Here is a 24,372-nt window from a genome sequence, read left to right as displayed (position 1 = left end):
CCGCCCAACCCCTCTCGGTTACCTCACAGTTACCGCCTGTCAAAAACGCCAACAGTCGACCTGTGATATTTCACTCATACAAGCATAATACGCGTTCACCTACACGAGATTAGACTGTGTGCTAGGAACGCGCCTCTTTCATATATTTGATGGCCAGTGGCCGAGGTGTGGTAAAAGTGTAACTTACGTGATAGTGGTGGCTACGTGTACATTCCTGCGGCCCGGGGTAGGGAAGGCTCGTGCATCGCCGTAGGCGACACGACGCAGTAAGGTTTCCACGTCAGCAACACCGTCACCTTCCACTGACACCGATTTCAAGTCTGGAAAGAGAAATCAAATTTAATTTTATCTGTTTCGCTGATTGTTGACTGGTGAAGAATACAAAGGCATTAAGATCGCCTTTTGTAGAATGTATTTTCCTATATGCAACAAAGTATAAACACATTGTAAAGTAATAAGTACGAAGCAGTAGCAAGAATAAATTAATTACCAAATGCATCTTTCTGCAATTCCATTACGTTGCGGATACTTATCAAGGATCGTGGTAGCAGCTTTCACAAAAAATATTTATTATATTATATATTACACTCATATCAATTCAGGGGCCACTTAACCCAGTTGACTGCTGTACGTTTTTTTATTAACGCGCTATTAGTTCTTTCTACCAGACCATTATGTTGTAGACACTTACATAGACCAGGCGCCAAAGCCCCTCCTGGGACTGTACGCCGAGACCAGACCAACCAAACTTTTTATATTAAGTTACCACATCCTTCTGCAAGATCATTACTTTGAGGACACTTACACATATCATCCGCCACTACGCAAATAGCGGTTATATTAAGTTCGTTATTAACGCACTATTAGTTCTTTCTACCGAATTATGTTGTGGACGCTTACACAGATGCTGCCCCAAGCTGACGCCAAGCTGATACCCTGCTGGCAGTGTGCGATGCACTTAAGGACAGCTGGAGTTTGCACGTTGAGCATTAAAACACCAAAATCCGTGTTTCCACCTACTTCAGAAATAACTAGTAACGTTCGACCACATCTTTCAGAAATCCCATTATGTTGCGGACACTTAGAAACACGCGACACATTTCAACACAGATGACCTCTATGTAACACTAGCACGCTGCTGCTATACAGATCACTGTTATACAGGGTTCTACAACAATACTTACATAGATCAGGCGCCAAGTTGAGCCCCTTCTAGCAGTGCGCGACGCACTCGCGGCCGGTGTTTAGTGGTGGTGGTCAAGGTAGTCCTTGAGGAGGACGATCTATATGTTTTTTTACTATCGCGCTATTACTCCTTTCTACCGAATTATGTTGTGGACACTTACATAGATCAGGCGCCAAGCTGAGCCCCTCTTGGCAGTGCGCGACGCATTTGAGCGCGGCTGGTGTTTGCACGTTGTGCACGAGCACGCCGAGCCCGGCCAGCCAGCCGTGCAGGTGGTGCTTCATGTCGCCTTCCGTTCCTGTTTAAATTAATTAATATTCCGTTAATATTCGTTGTTTAAAAACTTAAGACAAAAGAAATATACATTTACAGCATACAGGTAAACAGATTCGTTTTTCGGCTATCATATCTATTATTTCTTCGGTTTCTAAGTCTGTTTTATTTTGCATTAGAATGTGTTCATGTTGATGGTTTTCCACTGCGATAAAGTATCAAAAGTTTTAATTAGCAGCGGTATGAAGTCTGGGCGCCTTACTCACCAACAGGAACACAACACTATGAGTTGGGTCTAGACCCATTTGGCTGCGGTCTTCTGTAAGGCGCAGGTACTTCCCCAGTTGGGCTCTGCTCTGGATTCGAGCGAGATGATATTCGCTGTGCTGTGCCCTACCACACATAGCGGAATATCAATCGCTATGCCCTACCTCTTACAGTTTTTTGCGCGTGGCGAGATTTTTATACGAATTCAAAAATTCGAAGAATCGAACATACCTTGCCAACAGGCTCCAACAACCAGCGTGGTATTGACTCCATGGGCCGGGTGCAGTGGCCAATCGTCAATGACTTCAGGCCCCTTCCCATCAAGAGCTCGATAGGGTTCTCCGTCCACGAAGAGTTCTACATTCGGGAAGCGAACGTTGACAGCGTAGTGATGCCATTCGTTGTCGCACACCTGTCAAATAATAAAAAATCAAGTTAGCGTTTTTCCAAAAACTTCCCGCTTTGATATTTTTTTGTGATCTTTCACTTTTTGGGGACTGATACGACGACCTCTTTGTTTTAACAAAATACCGTAATATCATTGTATCTAAGTACGTTTATGTAATCGTTTAGCGTTTACCATCAGGCGATTAATCTGTTTGTTTCCCTCTTATGTTGTTGTTGTTGCAGTCCTAAGGCACCCCAAAGGTGCAAAGGGCCTTCACCAGCTCGCGCCACGTCTTCCTATCTTCAGCGACTCTCGTGGCCTCGCTCCAGCTCAAACCAGTCGCTCGTAGCTCATTTTCGACGGACCGCTTCCATGAGCGGACCTGGAGCCCGGAGCCACGGCTTGCATTTTGCGGTTTCCAGCCAAAAGCAATGCTTGCGTTATTTCTTTCCCCTCTCCGAACAGTGTGTCCAATCCATCTCTATTTTCGTGTCACGATTTCTTAGTCAGTGGGTGTTTGCTGGCATATACTTCACAGGGCTTGATTGAGCTCTTAATTGCCTCTTATACCATACAAAAATGTATTGTTCACGTCCTCATCCACAAATCTTATTAAGTTTTTGCAAGATTAAAGACAGAGTTAAATGACTGGCCCCACTTTCCTAAAATGGCGGCTTGAAGTTTGTATGACGCATTTCGTAATTTTCGAAGTCGCTGTCAAAAGCTAGTTTAAAATAAAAGCTGATAGTACCTCAGGGATCTTCCAGCGCCACTCAGCCGGTCTGAAGATGTTGAGGTCTCCGTCTCCGAAATCTCTCCTCAGCAGCAGGATCAGGCGGCAATTGCGAACGAACAGGGCGTAGTGGTGGCGGTTCATTTCTGTAATAAAAATGATTTTGGCATGAATCCTTTGACCTTCAAAAATGTTTCTTGACGTGAGCGGTGTAGAACCCATTCGGATAGTTGATGTCAATCGTTATACCACGTCGGTGGCATGCAAGGAAGTCCATGAGATGGTAAACAGTCACCGTAGCTTGCTGGCAACATGTTTTTCACCTTTCTACAAAGAATCATCAAGAGATGTTGACTTGTTGACAGTCTGGACATCCGACAACGGGATAAGCTGACCCGACTGGTCGGCTACATATAACTTTTCTCAGGGTTTAAAGAACACCATGACTTACTCAAGCTCTTAGGCTCAAGGTCACCCAAAGGGCAATGGAGAGGGCTATCGAATCAGAAATGAGACCATCCGTAACAGGACCAAAGTAACCGACATAGCCCTCCGAATCATTAAACTTAAGTGGCAGTGGGCGGGGCACATTGCACGTAGAACCGATGGCGGTTGGGGCGGAAAGGTTCTCGAGTGGCGACCATGTACCGGAATGCGAAGCGTGAGTAGGTTTCCCACAAGGTGGACTGATGACCTGGTAAAAGTCGCAGGAGTCCGCTGGATGCGGGTGGCGCAGGACAGGTCATTGTGGCAATCTTTGGGGGAGGCCTATGTCCAGCAGTGGACGTCTTTCGGCTGATATGATGATGATGACTTACTGTGGTCATCAGCGAGACACAGCACATGCTCCTTCCTATGTTTATCATGGTCCGGCGGCGGTGCATGTCGCATCCATGTGGAGATGGAGAAACTGCCGGCTAAAGAAGACGGGAGCACGCTAGCTGGCACCGCTGCGGCTGTCGTTGAGCCGTCGAATTCGAACATCTGCTCGCCGTCACGACCTGGAATGACAGACAATGGTTTTATAAGTATTTTATAGCCACCAAACACTTTTACAAACAAGTTATTTTTAGCTGCAGCTGATGTTCACGATTCATGAGGTTTCATGATACCACGAATCGAAGGCCTGCATCGAGACAAAAAGTTTGGAGATCCTAGTTCAACAGTCCACTTACTCCATTCATGGCATTACTTATGAAACACTGTAAAAAAGCTCCATAACGATGTGATAACTGGACTATCAAAAAAGTGATGATTATTAAATAAGTACCTGAATCAGGTTTGAGAGCCTTCGCCCATTCGTTGCCAGCGCCCGGACTGGGTAGAAGGTCTACCGTCTGCGGGTCCAAACCTGAAAGTAAAAATTAACATTCATTAGAATCATTAAAGTTGTTTTTTAGAGCTGACGCTGATAATGGTTGAAGGCTATAGTGCTAAACTGCATAAGCATACCACGCCCAAAGAAGGTAACAACAAGTCGGGTACCTGTGATTAAGGTTCCTGGCCTTGGAACAGTGTCCCCATCGCAACCGGACTCAGATCTAGAAGCCTGACGAGTCACCAGATCTGGCTCTAGGGGTCTGCAGGGTTACAGCTTGGATTCTGGTGACGCCGGGGTAACGCTCTCCTAAGCAGGTCTTGAGGTTGTCGAGAGAACAAGCTAAAGGTCCTCAAGTGTCAGGTTCTTAACACAGATTGTCCTTTGCGAATGGATAGCATAAGTATCCAGATGGCAACCAGACCCAGCTCTTGAAGCCTGAAGAGTCACGGCAGCTTGGATCCTGGTAACTCCAGGGCAGCGTTCGTATGAGGAGCAGACCTCAATGCTAAGGAAACAAGAATAGGTTTGAAAAGTGACAGGGTAAGACTTACCACAAATAGTCCTTTGCGAATGTATGGCATAAGTATCCCGATCGCAACCAGACCCAGCTCTTGAAGCCTGAAGAGTCACAGCAGCTTGGATCCTGGTCACTCCAGGGCAGCGTTCGTCCGAGGAGCAGGCCTCGAGGCGGGCGGCCGGGAACAGGGCGAGGGGTCCCGTGCCGGGGGCGTAGTCCACGCGTTCTGCCACACCTGGTGAAGATAATAAAACAAACTCATTCTGAGTTTCAATCGTCCTATTTGAATATATAGGTTGATGACTCAGACAGAGAGCGAATTAAGTGAAAGTTTGATGTTACTTGTTGGGATTTTTTTTTTCAAAATTACATGTGTCCCTTGATATCTTCTAAACTTAATAAAGCACGTGTGTGCTTTATTAAGTTTAGAAGATATCAAGGGACACATGTAATTTTCCTCAAGTGTCAGGTTCTTAACACAGATTGTCCTTTGCGAATGGATAGCATAAGTATCCAGATGGCAACCAGACCCAGCTCTTGAAGCCTGAAGAGTCACGGCAGCTTGGATCCTGGTAACTCCAGGGCAGCGTTCGTATTGCGTTTGCGTTTGCGTGCGTGCGTTTTGTATTTACACTTTCCATTTAAATCGACACTTAACAGCACGTGAAAAGACTACTGGTCTCAACCATTCTGGTTGGTGCGAGTATGATGGATAAAGAATGAGATTATGGACATTGCAAAGACGGTTGGATGGATGGTTGATCTTACCTTTCCAACCAGCACGGCACGGCTTGTTGACTTTAATGGTGACCATTACTGGAGCTGACTGCATCATCCCACAGTCGTAAGCGACGACGGATAAGATGTGGTTGTGGACTTCTCGTAATCCAGGGGTTCCGTGTTGCGAATCACACCTGGAAGGAGACATAAAGGTTGTATTAACCGACATTCAGAACAACTATTTTTATGAAATAGGCAGCAAACGAGCAGGCGAGCCGCCTGATGGGAAGCAGTCAACGCCGCCCCTGGACATAAGCAACATCAGGTGAGTCACTTATGCGTCTTTGAGAACCCTAAATACCTGCTTCTTGAAGAACCCAATGTCATAGCGTAAGGGGAACACCTCAGAAGGTAGCTCATTCCACAACTTGCATGTTCTGCAAAAACGAGCGAGAGGCGCGTTTGTTCTTGGTTTACCAACTACTTACTTGATTTGGTACTTAAAAAAATAAAGAGAACTCCCTTTTGAGAGCACTATATTTGTCTTTTAATGGGAATATTAGTTTTTTAGAGCTACCCTAAGGTCCCTAGACTAGCTTATTTTGAGCATCGGCATTGAATCAGCGCTATAGAAAATGTCGTCGATACGAAGTTGCGTAAAAGTTGGAACGAAAAACAGCCATAAAATTGTAAATTGTACTAGACTGACGCTTTTGGAACTTGTGGTAGCTTGTAGTTGACTGGCAAACTAACTAACTAGTATGGCTCTGTGACACTTTTCTCGATCCTGCGCAGCTTCCTGCCAATTATCGGCTTGTAGCTGACACAGATCCGCCATCACACTGTCTCCCCAGCGGTATCTGGGCCGACCCGCCAGGCGGCCACCACTGGGAAGACCAACTGGTCTTCCCAGATATGCCCTCTTGGCAGCCCGATCCTCTCCCATTGTCAGTAGGTAACCGGACCAGCGAAGTCTGTGGGATTTGGTTACGCCGATGATTGATCAAGTTGACTGGCAAGGCAGTTCTTATCAAGATGTCTGTCTTGATTAAATTTATGTCTTGATTACCTACCGTAGGTATCGATAGCGAAGGGCTGGCTTCGATCCGTCAAGATCTCGTACTTGCACACATCGCCATATCTCGGCGTGCAGTCCCGATCGGTTGCTTCCACGCGGACTATCTCGTCATAGATCTTTCCTTCGTCTACAGACTTGACGTACGCCGTCTGGGGGAAGACGGGTGCGAACTCGTTGACGTCTGTGACAGTTATGTGGACGGGGACCCTGGAACATAGAAATTATTTGTAAATGTGGCTGTCTATTACAGAAGGGACACTTTTCCTATTTGGGATGTATTTGCCAATTGTTATACTCAAAAGCCAGGAAAACCGACGATCGGACACTAAGGGCCCTATATGGGATACAGGCGTGATTATATGTATGTATGTCCACAAATGTACGATTGGCATGTTAGCTATGCTGTTAATGTTAATTTAAGAAATAAATAAAGAATAATGTGTAAGCCTGTGTGGTGACGGGTTAAGAATTTCACCACCCCTCTTTCTTCCCGTGGGTGTCGTAGAAGGCGACTATGGGATATGGGTTAAATTGTGGTGTAGGCGAGAGACTGGCAACCTGTCACTGCAATGCCACAGTTTCGTTTTCTTTTAGCCCCTTATTTGCCAAGAGTGGCACTGAAGCTTTAGTGGTTTCATGTGCTCTGCCTACCCCTTTATGGGATACAGGCGTGATTGTATGTATGTATGTAATGTGTACGTTCAAGGCCTGAGTGCATGCTCATATTGGGCGTGAAGCGTGCATTTCAAACAATTTGAAGCTCATGCAAATATTCTGAGTCGACGCTGCATACGATGGACGCACGCGCCCCGCGGCATTCCTTACGGCCCGGCCACGACATTGGTCTAAGCGCGACAGCGGTGAGCGGCAGCCATACGTGCGAATGAAAAGTCTCATCGCTGTGTCTCACTCCAATGTATGGCCACCGCTCACCGCTGTCGCGCTTAGGCAGCGTTCCCACTTAAGCGTCGCGTGTCTCGGGGCGCGCAACGGACGTCCGCGCCACGCCGCCTGAATGTAATTCAAAAAACGTCTCCTCAGTACATTTTGTATAGGAAGGACGTAAGACGCGCCCCCAGGCGGCGTGGCGGTGGCGTGGCGCGCGCCGCGCCGCCTGGGGGCGCGTCTTACGTCCTTCCTATACAAAATGTACTGAGAAGACGTTTTTAGGGTTCCGTAGTCAACTAGGAACCCTTATAGTTTCGCCATGTCTGTCTGTCCGTCCGTCCGTCCGTCCGTCCGTCCGTCCGTCCGTCCGTCCGTCCGTCCGTCCGTCCGTCCGTCCGTCCGTCCGTCCGCGGATAATCTCAGTAACCGTTAGCACTAGAAAGCTGAAATTGGTTCAGTAGTTTTTGAGAAAAATACGGAAAACTACGGAACCCTACACTGAGCGTGGCCCGACACGCTCTTGGCCGGTTTTTGAATTACATTCAGGCGGCGTGGCGCGGACGTTCGTTCCGCACCTCAGGACATGCGTCTCTAAAGCAATATCGTGGCCGGGCCGTTAAGCCCGCCTTACTCTAAAAAGAAGGTGGGAAGACTTACGTGTTGGAATAGGAGCCGTCACAACCCACGGCAGCGATGTCGAACTTGTAGTTCCGTCTCTTCTCGCAGTTGAGAGGGAAGCGCACGCGCAGCCGAGCCTCGTTCTCGTCGATGACCATTATCTGAAACAGCATTATTGTCATTTAGCGACATTTGATTAACAGCAAAAAATATTTCAAAGTATAATTTTACGTAATCAGGCGAAAACAACATCAGCCATGTTAATCTGTTGAATTATCTGTCTATGACGTCATTCGACTCGAAAACAACATTTTCTGATATTCAAGTATGAGGCATAATGTCAGTGATTGTTTCGACATAAAGTTAAAAGGTTTGTATTTTATGACGTCACTACATCGCTGACAGCGCGCAGCGTTTTAAAGTGGCCAAAATAGATAAAAAATTACACAGATTTTAAATCGAAAATACGTAAATTAATTTTTAGGGTTCCGTACCTCAAAAGGAAAAAACGGAACCCTTATAGGATCACTTTGTTGTCCGTCTGTCCGTCCGTCCGTCTGTCAAGACCCTTTTTCTCAGGAACGCGTGGAGGTATGAAGCTGAAATTTATATCAATTACTCAGGTCTACTGTCCCTTGAAGCTGTGAAAAAATCAAACTTCTAAGCCAACGCAATCAAAAGATACAGCCGTTTATGCCGTAAATTTTCGACACTTGCAAGGGAATCAAAACCTACAGGGTGCTTCCCGTGAACTCAGAATCTTGAAATTTGGTACGAAGCAACGTCTTATAGCATAGATAAAGGAAAAATTACGAAAACCATAAATTTTTAGTTACATCACATAATATATTTTTTTTTAATAATTTTAACCTTACTACCCATTTCCTCATAAACGCGTAGAGGTATTAAATTGAAATTCATACCAAATATTCAGGTCTATAATACCTTTAAGCTGTAACAAAATCAAACTTCTATGTCAACGCAATCAAAAGAAACAGCAATTTAAGCTGCATATTTTGAAACTCGCAAGTACTCGCAAGGGAATCAAAACCTAAAGGGTACTTCCAGTCGACCTAGAATCTTGAAATTTGGCATGAAGCAACGTTTTATAGCACACATAAAGGAAAAATTCCGAAAACCTTAAATTTTTAGTTACATTACAAAATATATATTTTTTAATAAATATAAACTTATTACTTTTTTCCTCATGAACGCGTAGAGCTAATATATCAAGTTGAAATTCATATCAAATACTTAGATCTAAATGACTCGATTGTCGTAATGAACGAACTTTGTAAACCTTGCAGGTTTGTACGGAACCCTCGGTGCGCGAGTCCGACTCGCACTTGGCCGGTTTTTATTAAGCAGAAACGTCTGCTAACGATTCTAAACATTTTTATATTAAAGGAAAAAATTGAAAAATTTACGCTTCCGGCGGGACTTGAACCCGCATCCTTTTTGCAATCCGTGCAATGCTCTTACCAATTGAGCTACGGAAGCCACGCCGGACTTCGCAAATCTTTCCATGCCTTTCCTTTTGTACACACGTCTTGGGGTGACGTCGGGTGACGTATATAAAAATGTTTAGAATCGTCAGCAGACGTTTCTGCTTAATAAAAATTAATTTAGTATGGGTTAGCACATTGTTACTGGTGAATTCTCAATATAACTTGAGACTCCAGTGCCGTTACAAGATGTAATAGTCTGTCGGCAGATGGCGCTAGACGTCACCCCAAGACGTGTGTACAAAAGGAGAGGCATGGAAAGATTTGCGAAGTCCGGTGTGGCTTCCGTAGCTCAATTGGTAAGAGCATTGCACGGATTGCAAAAAGGATGCGGGTTCAAGTCCCGCCGGAAGCGTAAATTTTTCCATTTTTTCCTTTAATATAAAAATGTTTAGAATCGTTAGCAGACGTTTCTGCTTAATAAAAATTAATTTAGTATGGGTTAGCACATTGTTACTGGTGAATTCTCAATATAACTTGAGACTCCAGTGCCGTTACAAGATGTAATAGTCTGTCGGTAGATGGCGCTGGACGTCACCCCAAGACGTGTGTACAAAAGGAAAAGCATGGAAATATTTGCGAAGTCCGGCGTGGCTTCCGTAGCATTTATTGAATTGAATATTGGTTTTTTAAACCAAATACTACAGAAGAAAATCATTTATTGTGCTAAATTCGATATGAGTCTAGTAATAGCCCATTTGTTTGCGAGTGTACACTGCAAAAATGAATTGCAGGTGGGGTAAAGTTCCAAATAGTTTGGTAAGTGGCAAAGGTAGCGCTATGCAAATAAAGTAGAAATGGTTTGTGGGAGTTTGAGTGCATGCTATTTCCATAATTTAGATGCATACGGAATTTCGTAATAGAAAATAGACGTATTTTGTCCTAATTGTTGACTTGATGACTTTCGTTTGGTTTAAACTTTCAGTTACAATAAATGCTCTTACTGGGATTCGATCCCGGGTCTATCAGCCTCAATAGGCTAGATCAATCGTCTAGGTAGGTATCAATTATTAAAGAAGTACTTTTTCACATTATCCGATCCAATATCGGATGTAGGACCGATATTCTATACCTATACAGAGTGAAATAAAAATTACCGTTCAATCTTTGTGTAGTAACTTTTGAGGTCATAATGAACAACTTTTATTATTGGACCAATGGCAAATTGCGAAAAAAAGTTGGCTGTACCATAGAAATGAGTGGCATCATGACGGTCGAAATGTGTGAAACAGCATTTTTTGTTGCGATTTCAGCATTGGTCCTATAATAAATCTTGTTCATTATAACCTCAAAAGTCACTATGCAAAGTTTGAACGGTCTTCCTTATTTTTTAAATAAATAAATAAATAAATATTGGGGACACCTCACACAGATCAACTTAGCCCCAAACTAAGCAAAGCTTGTACTATGGGTGCTAAGCGACGATATACATACTTATATAGATAAATACATACTTATATACATAGAAAACATCCATAACTCAGGAACAAGTATCTGTGCTCATCACACAAATAAATGCCCTTATTACCGGGATTCGAACTCAGGACCGCGGCTTAGCAGGCAGGGTCACTACCGACTCAGCCAGACCGGTCACTTCACTGTATTAAAGACGCCACCTTCGATTTGCCTTTGACATTCTTTCTACTCGTACATCCTACATCGGACCGGATAATGTGAAAACACTCTAAGACTTAACAAGTTAGTTACTTTACAAGACCAAACTTTGTAAGCCCCTTGTTTCATAGCCTACAATCTGTAAGTTTAAAAATAACAATTTTATTGTGCACCATCAAGTTGAAATGTACAAAGTTGCAGTCTCGCTACAAACTAACGGTACTGGTATTGTAAAAGTTGGTATCTTTCAGTTTATCCTTACAATGTTGAACTGAGAACTTTGAAGCTTACTGATACGAGTCTGATACTGAATTACTGACATATACGCTAACGTCTGAGTAACCTACTGTCAACTTGTCATCTGTTGACAGCGCCATCTATGATTTACATACTAGTCCGAATCCTAGATGGCTTACCTCAAGGATCGCATGTTTCCAGTCGATATAGGTCATTAATGAGTTATGTAGTTCCCAATACCGCCGATAGATGGCGGTATTGGCGGTATTATCAATAGTAATAACGTCACGCTAATCCCTTAAAAGTCTTAAAACTGTATAACTAGAATAAGTACATTCACTTTTAATATAGACCTGAATCAAGCAGCATCGTTTTTCTCTCCGATACCTGCCCAAGACCCTCGAACCCCAGACACGTGGCAACACCTACTTTCTGTACATCTTACATACATATAGTATGAATTTTTTGAAACGAACGTTTCTAAACAAAGGCATTGTTCCTTTTGTGTTGAGCAAGAGCTTCTGTTTTACGCCGCGCTAAGACAACAAGAAGCAACTGTATCCGGATAATTGTAAGGTTCAAATCTGAGCAACATCAAATTTGAGATAGATTGTTTTGGAAATGTGAAGCGATAGACCACACCGGTATAGTTGCAAATATACAGCGCTTCTAATACTTTGATACTTGGTGGTGGTGGTGTAAGTAATGAAACACGTATATCACTGTTATTTTTTATTAATGATTTTGTTAACAATCAACAATTGTATATAGTAATATATAAATAATTAATTACATATATGTATATATAAGGTACATAAAAAAAAATCTTGATACATAAAATAACATAAATAACTAAACAAACCGTAATCTAAATTATTAGGAATGTTTGTCTAACAATTAGGAATATAAAAAAATCAATAAACATTTTTAAATTGTAATAACTACTGTAAAAAACAAATAAAATAAATACTTTAGTTACAATAAATCTAAATTTCAAAGTATAAATAATACAGTACGAAAAAAATGTGTATATAGTTAATTAAATAAAACAAGTTTCATATTCACTAACAATCATAAATAAAATAGTATAATAAGATATAACTGAACTGTAAGCACATCTTAATTAAATCATACATTTCTATTACAAGCATACATATAAATCTAGTAATTAATAGTTATAAATATATGATAAATACGTTCAGTATAAAACTTAAATAAATGATTTCCTTACAATTACATAAATCAACATTTAACATTTATAAATAAAGCGCGAGCAACTAAAACGATACTTAATATAATTATAGAACTAATACAAAATAATTTTAACTTATCGCTGTTTCGATTTCGCTTTCAGTCGAGTCACCGTCTGAGGCCGAAACATGAATAACCACCGGCGGGTGGCTATAATTTCTAGCCATATTCTTTTCTACAGTGTGCACATGTTTGCAGCAATTTTTCCAATGAATGTTCGTTTTTAATACAACGTCCCTTATTATATTCAAAACCCCATCACTGAATTTAGGGTTGGTATTCAGCTTCCTAACGTCTCTTTTCACAAGGCTCCACATGAGTTCGATAGGGTTTAGTATGCAATAATAGGGAGGTAATCGCAGTACTTTGCAGTTCTTCGCTTCTGCCATTTTCGTCAGTGTAGTATTTTTTTTCAAATGTGTGTTCGGATAATATGTCCAACAGTGCTTGTTTTGTTCCTTTCATAGGGTTCGAGAGGATGCTGTTATTCTCATGTAATTAATTAATTATACGGTTCAGAAAAGTATTTAAAAAATATTTATAATGAAATTTCGCAACTTAGCGCGTGATTATGTATATTTCTAGTCATCCATAGCCAAGGTCACAAAAATCACAAAATACGAAATCACTGAAGAGCACTGGGACGAGTATAAAGTCGCCAACGAATAAATCGTGACTAAATAGAATTTTCCATATTACTCTAACATACATCCTAATAAAGGGTATGGGAAAAATAATTTCTTGAGTTTTTGTCAAAAATACCACGTGAAGGATGAGACGACCGCTTAATCCGCCGCCGCTCAGGTGCATTCATTGTTTATTGGCAAAGTGTCACCGATAATCTTACATGTGGCCTGTCATGATCTTTGTTTTGGTAAACGTCATTATAATAGAAACAATAGAGCACTTAAAAACTGTTATAAACACCACGCAAATGTTTAGAAAAAAACTTGTCTTCTAAATATTTGTCACACACTTTTATGATAATACAATAATTACTATTTAGTTTGTGACTGTTTAAGCTGCCCTGTTTTTGTAATGAAACAAAAAAATATAGCATGGTAATATGTTTGGCTCTTAGAAATGTTGCTTGCTGCCATCCAAACAGTAATCCGTTGTAAAATGGTACAATTTGCAACGAATTTCGTCATGAAATAAGCTTTAAAACAATGCAATAAAGTTTATTATTGCGTGCTATGAAAATAATGTGTAGATTTTACAAGTAGCGCCAGGCCACGGTGACCCATACCTTGAGTCGGGTCTATAACAGGGATGTAACGGATGTGGTTTTAACGGAACCGGAAGCGGAAGCAGAAGTTTTGAATTTAGTTTAACGGAAGCAGAAGCGGAACCGGAACCAGAAGCGGAACTTATAGATGTTAAAAACGAAAAGAAAAAATACCACATAGGTATAAGCTAAACCAAAACTAATTAAATTACCTATAACTTTTAGGTGTTTACTGTTCAGCCTGTAATCAGCAGTTTGTAAATCAGCCTTTAGGCCCACTTAGGTTTTAAAAACGAAAAGAAAAGTTACCTGATTATATCAGTAAGTATACCATCTTAAGTATATCATTCATTACAATCCAAATATTTAAATCACCTTGAACTTTAAGATGTTTAGTTGTTTACTCACTAAAATCACATAAGAATCTTTTTAAACCTTTATTATGCCGTAAAAGGTTTTAGAAACGAAAAGAAAACTTACTCGTTAGGTAGTATAATATAATCCAAAACTAACCAGTAAACGTGATATGTATAATTGTTAGCACACAATTAAATTTTTAAATTAAATGGAGTGATTGTAAAAGAAGTAAACTGTATTTAATAAACAACCACTGAATAGTTGTTCACTCGCTACTAACTAGGTGGACAGGACAAATATTGGCGCGCAATGAAATGAAGCGAAGCGATTAATGTTTAGTATCGCAGCACGTGGCAGCGGAGAGATGAGCGAATGACAGGTATAAACCTGTTGGTCTTTGATTTGCGCCGCTCATGTCTCACCGTCGCGCTAGGTTCCGACATCCGCTATAACTTCCGTTTGAAAAATAACAGAACCGGAACAGAAGCGGATGTCTAAAACAAAACGGAAGTTCTGCAGAAACGGAAGCAGAAGCAGAGCTCCGTTACATCCCTGGTCTATAACTTCAGGCATATATGTATTATTTATATTTTTGAAATGTGGATTCATCCATTTGCTTGGAACAAATATGTATCTCGAATTTCAGAATATTTACTATATTACACTTATAGTAAACCAAACTTGAATATTCTCGACCCCATTTCACTAAAAAAAAACATGTTTAGATTTTTTTTTCATTATTACCTTATGAAAATGGTTGTTAGCTCAAACTATACTTACATTATTACGTTATATTACGTTTTGTTTATGTTTAAATCAGAATTTATTTAGGACTCACATGAGTCATCGGCCCTGCGGAACTGTTCCACCATGACTCATAAGCTGAGTTGATGGCCCTGAATGGGTTAAGGTGTCGTCGCAAAGTGACAATAAACACTGATAAGGTTTTTCAATCTGACCGCCATTGTTATGTTTACATGTTTCGTTTGTAAGGAATGCAGTACTTATCCCAAACTTGAATGAAGCCGACCACATTTATTTTACCTGCTAAAAGAATAAATGAAGCATATAAGAAGTGGGGAGCATTTTGGTGACCCTAACGTAAATATCTAGGCGTCAGTCGCTTTGTACAGCAGACATCGTGCGCTTCTCGTTTGTTATTTACTGTGATATTGTTATTTATATATTACTATATACAATTGTTGATTGTTAACAAAATCATTAATAAAAAATAACAGTGATATACGTGTTTCATTACTTACACCACCACCACCAAGTATCAAAGTATTAGAAGCGCTGTATATTTGCAACTATACCGGTGTGGTCTATCGCTTCACATTTCCAAAACAATCTATCTCAAATTTGATGTTGCTCAGATTTGAACCTTACAATTATCCGGATACAGTTAAGCTTCTTGTTGTCTTAGCGCGGCGTAAAACAGAAGCTCTTGCTCAACACAAAAGGAACAATGCCTTTGTTTAGAAACGTTCGTTTCAAAAAATTCATACTATACATACATAGAAACACCCCTGTATCTCATAAAGGGCAGAGCAAACTACTCAAGTTTCAGTGCCACTCCAAATAATGGGTTGAAAGAACACCAAACTGTGACATTGCAGGGACAGGTTGCCAGCCTCTCGTCTACACCACAATTTAACCCATATCCCACATCTGTACATCTTGCTTGCATTAATACAGGGTAATTTTGTAAGAACTAGCAAAACTAATGAATAACTTGTATTATTAGGCCAATGCTGAAATAGTAATAGTTATTTGTTATACAAGGGGGCAAAGTTGTAATTTAACACACGAGAAGTAAAATACATTTGCACCCGAGTGTAACACAAAAATTTTCCCCTCACTATAGCGAGGAAACCACAACGCAAAAAATGCGTTTATCACTACTTCCAGTAGTTCCACAGGTGGTAAATCATCTTTATTACTAGATTCACCTACTTTTATCAGTTTTAAAACAGTTAATTTGACTTTATTCAAGGTCAAATTACTTTACCCACTAGTGGATAAAATGCGTTTTTACCCGCTGGTATTAAAGGACAAAACACGTGTTTCTGAGCTAGTGAGGGGAAAAAAAAAATAATGCCTGCTCCACACATTCTGACTGACTTGATGCCCGGGGTCATTTCTATGGAACAGCTAAATTTTTTCGCGATTTCAGCATTGGTCCTTTAGTAAAAATTGTTCATTATGACATAAAAAGTCACTATGCAAAGGCTGGTTCTTTTAATTTCAGCCAATATTTTAGGACGGGTTTCATAAGTTTGAGTATTTTCAGTTTTGTCCCTATTCACCTCAGATATCCCTATTAACCGGTATTTCGTTGATACTCTTTATAGGAGGTAGAGCATAGCGAATGATATTCCGCTTTGTGTGGTAGGGCACAGCACAGCGGATATCGTCTCGCTCGAATCTAGAGCAGAGCCCAACTGGGGAAGTACCTCCGCCTTACAGAAGACCGCAGCCAAATAGCACTAGACCCTACTCATAGTGTTGTGTTCCTGCCGGTGAGTAAGGCTGCCAGAGCTCAACGAGGGTGCGGTGTGCTGATGACGGGAGGACTTACGGAACTAACTTGTTCCGTCTATTGTCCTTTGAGTCGTCGGCAACCCGAACCCTCCTTGGAACTTGTACACTCCTTTTTGCTGTGTACTTAACACAGCAAAAGGGAGTGTACAAGTTTCTAATGGGGTGGCAACGCGCATGTGACACTGTTTGAGTTGCAGGCGTCCATAGGTTACGGTGACCGCTTTACATCAGGCGGACCGTATACTTGTTTGCCACCGACGTAGTATAAAAAAAAAATTAAAATTATAATTTCATTAGCTTGTAAATCAACTTTATAATATAATAAAGCAACTGCAATCCAGTTGCGCAAAGCTTTCCGTCCACTCATATCCCAAAGGAGATCCGATGGCCTCTCAAAAGCCTTCACTATTCTCGTTGTTCGCAACCAGTATAACTGAGAACGATCACTATGTATAGTTACTAAGGTTACAGAGGTCAAGTAAAATTGGTAATTGGTATTCAGTACACAAGGCCTAAACAAAGTGACAATCTTTGACGCTGCGCTCCGATCTAAACGCAGTCTGGCTTAGTCGCACCACTACAGACAAGACGCAGTATAATAAAGAGTACTCATCCTCCTTGCGTTATCCCGGCATTTGCCACGGCTCATGGGAGCCTGGGGTCCGCTTTGCCAACTAATACCAAGATTTGGCGTAGGCACTAGTTTTTACGAAAGCGACTGCCATCTGACTTTCCAACCCGAAGGATAAACTAGACCTTATTGGAATTAGTCCGGTTTTCTCACGATGTTTTCCTTCACCGAAAAGCGTACAATAAAGAGTACTATCGCACTGTTATTGCCACTCCATAGGCACTGGTTCCATCGCGAGCTAGTAAGCTATGAGCTAAGCTAAGAGACACAGCGATATTGATAGCTCAACGCTGGGCGAGTAACTATAAACATCGCCGTGTCTCTTTTATTTACACCAGAGTGATTATCTTTTGTTCGTTTTTATAGCCGATAGCTCATAGCTTACTAGCAGGGATGTAACGGATGTGGTTTTAACGGAACCGGAAGCGGAAGCGGAAGTTTTGAATTTAGTTTAACGGAAGCAGAAGCGGAACCGGAACCAGAAGCGGAAGTTATAGATGTTAAAAACGAAATGAAAAAATACCACATAGGTATAACATAAACCAAAACTAATTAAGTTACCTAGAACTTTTAGGTGTTTACTGTTCAGCCTGTAATCAGCAGTTTGTAATCAGCCTTTAGGCCCACTTAGGTTTTAAAAACGAAAAGAAAAGTTACCTGATATTTTATCTTAAGTATATCATTCATTACAATCCAAAAATTTAAATCACCTTGAACTTTAAGATTGTTTGTTGTTTAGGTAATCACTAAAAATCACATAAGAATCCTTTTAAACCTTTATTATGCCGTAAAAGGTTTTAGAAACGAAAAAGAAAACTTACTCGTAGGTAGTATAATACAATCCAAAACTAACCAGTAAAAATTATATGTGTAATTGTTAGCACACAATTAAATTTTTAAATTAAATGGAGTGATTGTAAAAGAAGTAAACTGTATTTAATAAACAAATCTAAGGGGAGCTTCTAAGGGGATCGTAGATAAGCCCTGCACCACTGAATAGTTGTTCACTCGCTACTAACTAGGTGGACAGGACAAATATTGGCGCGCAATGGAATGAAGCGATTAATGTTTAGTATCGCAGCACGTGGCAAGCGGAGAGATGAGCGAATGATAGGTATAGACCTGTTGGTCTTTGATGTACGCCGCTCATGTCCCACCGTCGCGCTAGGTTCCGACATCCGTTATAACTTCCGTTTGAAAAATAACAGAACCGGAACAGAAGCGGATGTGTAAAACAAAACGGAAGTTCCGCAGTAACGGAAGCAGAAGCAGAACTCCGTTACATCCCTGCTTACTAGCTCGCGGTGGGACCAGTGCCTTAACTACCGCTAAAAGTGTCGTCCGCTCTCGGTTACCTCACAGTTACCGCCTGTCAAGAACGCTACCAATCGACCTGTCATATCTCACTCTTACATGCATGGTACATACGCGTTCGCCTACACTGAGAGAAATTTGCATTGTGAATTTAACAAGTTCGACTTTAGCCGCAACAGGCTTTATCCGTTTGAAACAAAAGTATTATAGTAAACGGAATAAATCACAATATTGATGATACAAGTTAAATTTGTACGAACAACAAGATCAAACTTGTTAAAAGATATTTGATTGAATCAGCCAAACATATTTTTAAAAAAATATGTGTCATGTTGCTTAATTTTATAAAATCGACTTAATAATTTACCGGAATGCATCCGCCATGAATTACGCTATGGTTACCCTATTTGCAGATGACACACATGTGGGCTTAAAAGAGACTAACCTAGACAAACTGGAACAGAATATCAAAAATATCATGAAAACGCTTGGAGAATGGTTCAATGCTAACGGAATCATTTTAAACTCTAACAAAACTACATTATTGACATACCATAATAAAAATATAATTGATAGTATAAATATTAGTGAGATAGGATTAGTAAACGTAACTAACACAATATTTTTAGGATATCATATTGACAATAAGTTAAGTCACTCATTTCACATTGACAAAATTTGTAACAAAATAGCTTCAGGAAATTATGCACTATTAAAACTAAGACCCTTAATCAATCGTACAACACTTATATCGGCTTACTATGCTCTAGTTCACGCTCATCTAAATTATGCTGTAACTACTTGGGGCAACGCAGTTGGAATAAAAAGAATTCTTATATCTCAAAAACATTCAGTGAGAATTGTATACAATCTACGCAAAGGCACTTCCGTTAGAGAATTCTTTATAAAAAGTCGAATCATGACAGTAATTTCATTGTACATACACAAAAGTAAGAATGATTTTAGAACGCGAAAGGACATTCATACATATAACACACGAAATAAGTATAAGCTATGCGTTCCTGCAACAAAGTTAGTCAAAACATTTAAACAAGGTATCTCCTTAAAAGTTACTCTTTATAATTTACTGCCTGTAAACGTAATAAATTTAACATGTACGGAATTTAAAAATAAACTGAAACGTTTCTTTCAATGTAATCCGTTCTATTCAATCAATAAATTTACTGAGAAAATAAAAATAATGTACATCTTATATGAATTATATCTTTGTTTTATATAAGCTATTTTAAGACATTGCATGATTAGTTTTAGCAATGACCTGTAATTGACTTGCTAGATGTAACGTGTTTTGTTACTTGGCCAAATAAAGAAACTTGAAACTTGAAACTTGACTTGTTGATTCAAATGCGAAGTAACTTGTAGAATGTACTAGTTACACTTAACAAAATCAAACTTGTTGTTTGAACCAAAACGCGCGTAGGCGCTATTTTAACCAAAAAACTTGTTGACCGAACATGAACACTGGTTGTTTTATCTCTCACTATACACGAGCTTAGACTGTGTGCGTAGGAACGCGCCTCTTTCATATATTTGATAGCCAGTGTCCGAGTGTGCCACTGCCACCACTACAGAAGAGTGATAGATAGAGAGACGATACGCTTACAGAGCGCAAGCGACTGAGACGTTGGCGAGTACTCTGGATATTGAGAGTACTGGATTCAATTAAAATGAGTCCTGGGGGTTTACCATGACGTACTAAAGACGTTCAGTTTAGGTTGAGAGAGAGGGACGGAGCTATGGAACTGCTATAGCTTCGTCCCTTTCTCTCAACCTAAACTGAACGGCTTTAGCACGTCATGGTAACCCCCCTGGAACTTGAACTATGCCAATAATAGGATGCTTAGGGTATTAGTGTCTAGGATAGATCGAGTTAAAGTGGTTAGCTTCCTAAGTTTACAAGTTGTTAGGTAAACTGTTGTATTGGAAATTAGTTAAAATAGGAGTCGCAGTTAAAGTTGTGAACATTATTCAGTTTAAACCTTTTGATTACAATATTGATTTATTTAAGTTTCTGTTTGGCTTCTGGGGGGCGAATTTTGAATCTCGCATACGGGATTTTGTCACTAAAATACCGGTTGAAAACGGTGACTTGCTTATTATTTTCAGTGACAGTTTTCTGAATTCGAACGCGTGAGACTCAAAAATCGGCCCGCTGATCGCCTTTATCATGTAATAGTTTTCAAAATGTCTGACGATTTCCTACTTCAAGAAATAAGTTTTGCGGTACGAATCTTTTGGCCTATAATAAGACACTAAGGGCCACTTGCGCCACCGAAAATGGTTAACCCACCATTTTATATGTAATTTGACAGTTGACAGCCCACTAACCTTGAGTTAAGTGGATGGTGCAATTGACCCTTAATACTGTCTTTCAATCAACAATGACTTCGCAGTTTATTACAAAAACATAGACTTTGAGTACCAAATATAATTATTAGAGAGCGGTTTTCGGTAGCGATTTAAATAGAATAGAATAGAATCAACATTTATTCGTGAACACAGGCAAGACAAAATAGACATAATAACAACAAGACAGAAAGGAATGAAGTGCCACGAAATGGCCTCATCTCAGCGTGTTGCTGGTGACTTCCAGCGCTGATCCTCCGATGAGACCATCAAGTGAGAAAGATTCACGGAGGGTAACAGACAGAAGAAATACAAATCACATACAAGAACGTGGTCGAACAGTTAAGAAAGTGAAAACGTTACAAGAAAAATAACAACAGACTGTGATCGAAACATAAACAGAACACACTAAGTTAATTAAAAATAAAAAGAGTCGTACACCAGATCGCACACGCCGCGTTTCAACGTTTGGTCGAACCATACTATGGCTCGAACCATACTATGGCTAAATATTAATATATGTACGATATGTATAACTATACAGTATACAATGTACTTAACTCTTATAACAGCAATTCCCGATAAGTTTGTATATGTCGCAGGGAAATGGCCAAAACAGAGGTTTGATCAAATCTCTAAGGGATATGATCAAATCACGCAAGATGCCAAAATGGCGAATCCATTTCATCATTTCTCTAGAAAATTTCAGTCATTTGACTATTTCCCTGACTCTGTTTAGTGAAATCACAAAATCGGCCAATAGACAAGCCACGTTTCGCCATTTCACTAGATTTGTTCAGGGATTTGATAAAATCCCTGAACCACGACAGTAAGTTGGCCATTTGGATAAAAATTGGTAGGCTGATAGAGTCCCAAAATGTCCTAGGTTGATTGGATGAAACTTTCCTTTTTTGTTACCGAAAATGTATAGAAATCTGGTAACAAAAAAGGAAGGTTTCATACAAACTACATAGGACATTTTGAGAAACCTAGTGGATCTTGCTCAGCATCATGGAGTTTATCACCCTACCAATTTTTATCCAAATCGGAGACGTGATCCAAATGTACAAACTTTTCGGGAATTGCACATAAATACCTAACGATTAGTCGGTGTATAATTTTCTGGTTGTTCATAAGTTTATCTATTGTCGTAATCTTGTCATTATCTTCTACTTCTACATAAAACAAATTACTTTCTGTGAATGTATTTGCGAAATAAAAGACCGTTCTTTAATAAGAAGACCCATTCTAACCAACGCATTGCCATTCGGCCACAAGAGCACAAAACTAACAAACTCCCTTGTGGCATGAAAGGCATCAAATGAAGCTATATCGAACCGCCCAGAAGGTTCTGAAAGGGCGATAGAAAGGTATTTCTTTATATTGTAGGGATCCGAGCGTGAAAAGGGGCGGTTTATTAAGCAGTTTTGGAGAGAAAAGAACATGGCTTACTGACGTCATATGAAGTCAATTCGCAATGAAAATTTCAGTTAAAGAATTTACATTTTGTGACGCATAATAATCATTTTGTGACGAAAAGCTAGAAATAAATAACAGAAAATGATGTACTAATAAATGACCTATAAAATATTTGCTATAAATACTTTGTTTATTATAAAAAGGAAAAAAAAACTAGAAAAGGGAAAGCAATAATACCACTGTCATATTAAAGGCAAATTGTGCCATTAGACACCCTCTCATACCCACGCATCTTCAGCGATGAAAGGAATCGAATGAAGTGTCCCGTCTTAACCATTTTTAGACGCGATTATACCTCTCTACAAGTGACGTTAAGTTCCATGTTTTGTTATATGACTTATTTATTTATTTAAACTTTATTGCACAAATTTACAAAAAAAGAGTACAAATAGCGGACTTAACGCCTAAGTTATATGTGTAAAGACGACGAGCTTTGACTATATCGTTGGCAATAAACACGATTGGCTCGAATTCCTGCATTATACTGTTATACTGGCAACATTCTTAAGGCCTGTAAAAGATGATTACAGAACGAGCACAGAGGTCTCCTAGCCCTGATGGCAGGGGTCACCTCCACCAGGGTCTCGTTCTCCCGGATCAGACCTTACAGACTACTACCAAGGACTTACCTCGAACGGTGCTTCTCCATGGTGCTTATTGTTCAGTATCAGGAACGAGCACAGAGGTCCCCTAGCCCTGATGGCAGGGGTCACCTCCACCAGGGTCTCATTCTCCCGGATCAGGCCGTGGTAGCCTTCGTCGGGTTCCGCCAGCTCCAAGTATGGTACGTCTGGAACAAAGAAGATTTAAATTAGTCTTAGGTAAGGTTTATGTTTGGTATGAGCTTTTGTCGCTTGATATTGTCATGTGTCAATGTCATTTGATATCTGCCAGTCGCTTTTCCGTGAAGGAAAACATCTTGAGGAAACCGGACTAATACCAATAAGGCCTATAGTTACCCTTCGGGTTGGAAGGTCAGATAACAATTGCTTTCGAAAAGTATTGCCAAATCTTGGGATTAGTTGTTCAAGAGAACCCCAGGCTCTCATGAGCCGTGGCAAATGCCGGGATAGCGCAAGGAGGATGATCACTGAAGTATCTTCAGTCAGTGTATGTTAAAAATAATTTCAACATGCAACTGTTAAATCCTATATAATGACGTTGCGTTACTAGTTTTGGTTTACTTATTATAAAATTTCTACGCATTCAGGACATAAATCTTAGTACGAATAATTGGACAGGGAAAGTTACGTACATAAAAGCAATACTTCTACGTGGTTTTTAAGGCGTCGGACATTTGTATTTATCCTACAATAACTTGAAAATTATATCTGACGAAGTAAACACAATTTTTTTCTCAATATTTTTTAATAACCTCGTAAGTCGCTCAAAATTGGGAAGGCCTGGAAACGAGGTCAAGGAAACACGCAAAAAATTGTGTCAATAATCTTTGACACTGACAAATTATAAATTAGCATTCATCACGTCGCCCATTTCATATAAAATGACTCCAAAATATGCTGCAAAATAATGCCCGACCGGAACCCACATAATGGTGCCATAACAGTTTCTACACGCATTACTGCATGGTAGATATTACCTAGGTGGGTTATTACTTTGTTTAGATGGTCTTCGTTTATTCTTGACATCGCTAACGCAAAATTAAAAAAAAAAAGTTACTGTAGTTCAACAATTTGTTATCAAGAGACTGTGATTTACCAGTCATCACATATGAAAGTATCTACAAAATATGGAAATATCTCAGTGAGGAATCACGGAGTGGGTTTTTGGAGGGCAACAAAGTTTTACAAATAAATTCAAACTGCGATTTACCAATCATCACAAAACGCCTATTT

The 24,372-nt window shown here is 40.1% G+C and overlaps 1 protein-coding gene across 1 annotated transcript in view; it reads right to left on the bottom strand.

Moving 5' to 3' along the window:
* Positions 1–24,372, bottom strand: part of LOC125237362 (calsyntenin-1) — a 572,807-nt gene that overhangs the window by 14,664 nt on the left and 533,771 nt on the right. The window contains 12 exon segments of the mRNA XM_048144366.1: positions 188–320; positions 1,347–1,484; positions 1,958–2,138; positions 2,866–2,993; positions 3,666–3,848; positions 4,118–4,198; positions 4,720–4,920; positions 5,454–5,561; positions 5,564–5,599; positions 6,479–6,690; positions 8,029–8,150; positions 23,146–23,306. Coding sequence (XP_048000323.1) covers positions 188–320; positions 1,347–1,484; positions 1,958–2,138; positions 2,866–2,993; positions 3,666–3,848; positions 4,118–4,198; positions 4,720–4,920; positions 5,454–5,561; positions 5,564–5,599; positions 6,479–6,690; positions 8,029–8,150; positions 23,146–23,306 — 1,684 coding nt within the window.

Source organism: Leguminivora glycinivorella, chromosome 21 (genome assembly GCF_023078275.1).
Source record: "Leguminivora glycinivorella isolate SPB_JAAS2020 chromosome 21, LegGlyc_1.1, whole genome shotgun sequence".
Lineage (NCBI taxonomy): Eukaryota > Metazoa > Arthropoda > Insecta > Lepidoptera > Tortricidae > Leguminivora > Leguminivora glycinivorella.
The sequence above is the reverse complement of the archived record's forward strand: the minus strand, read 5'-3'. Positions and strand labels throughout refer to the sequence as shown.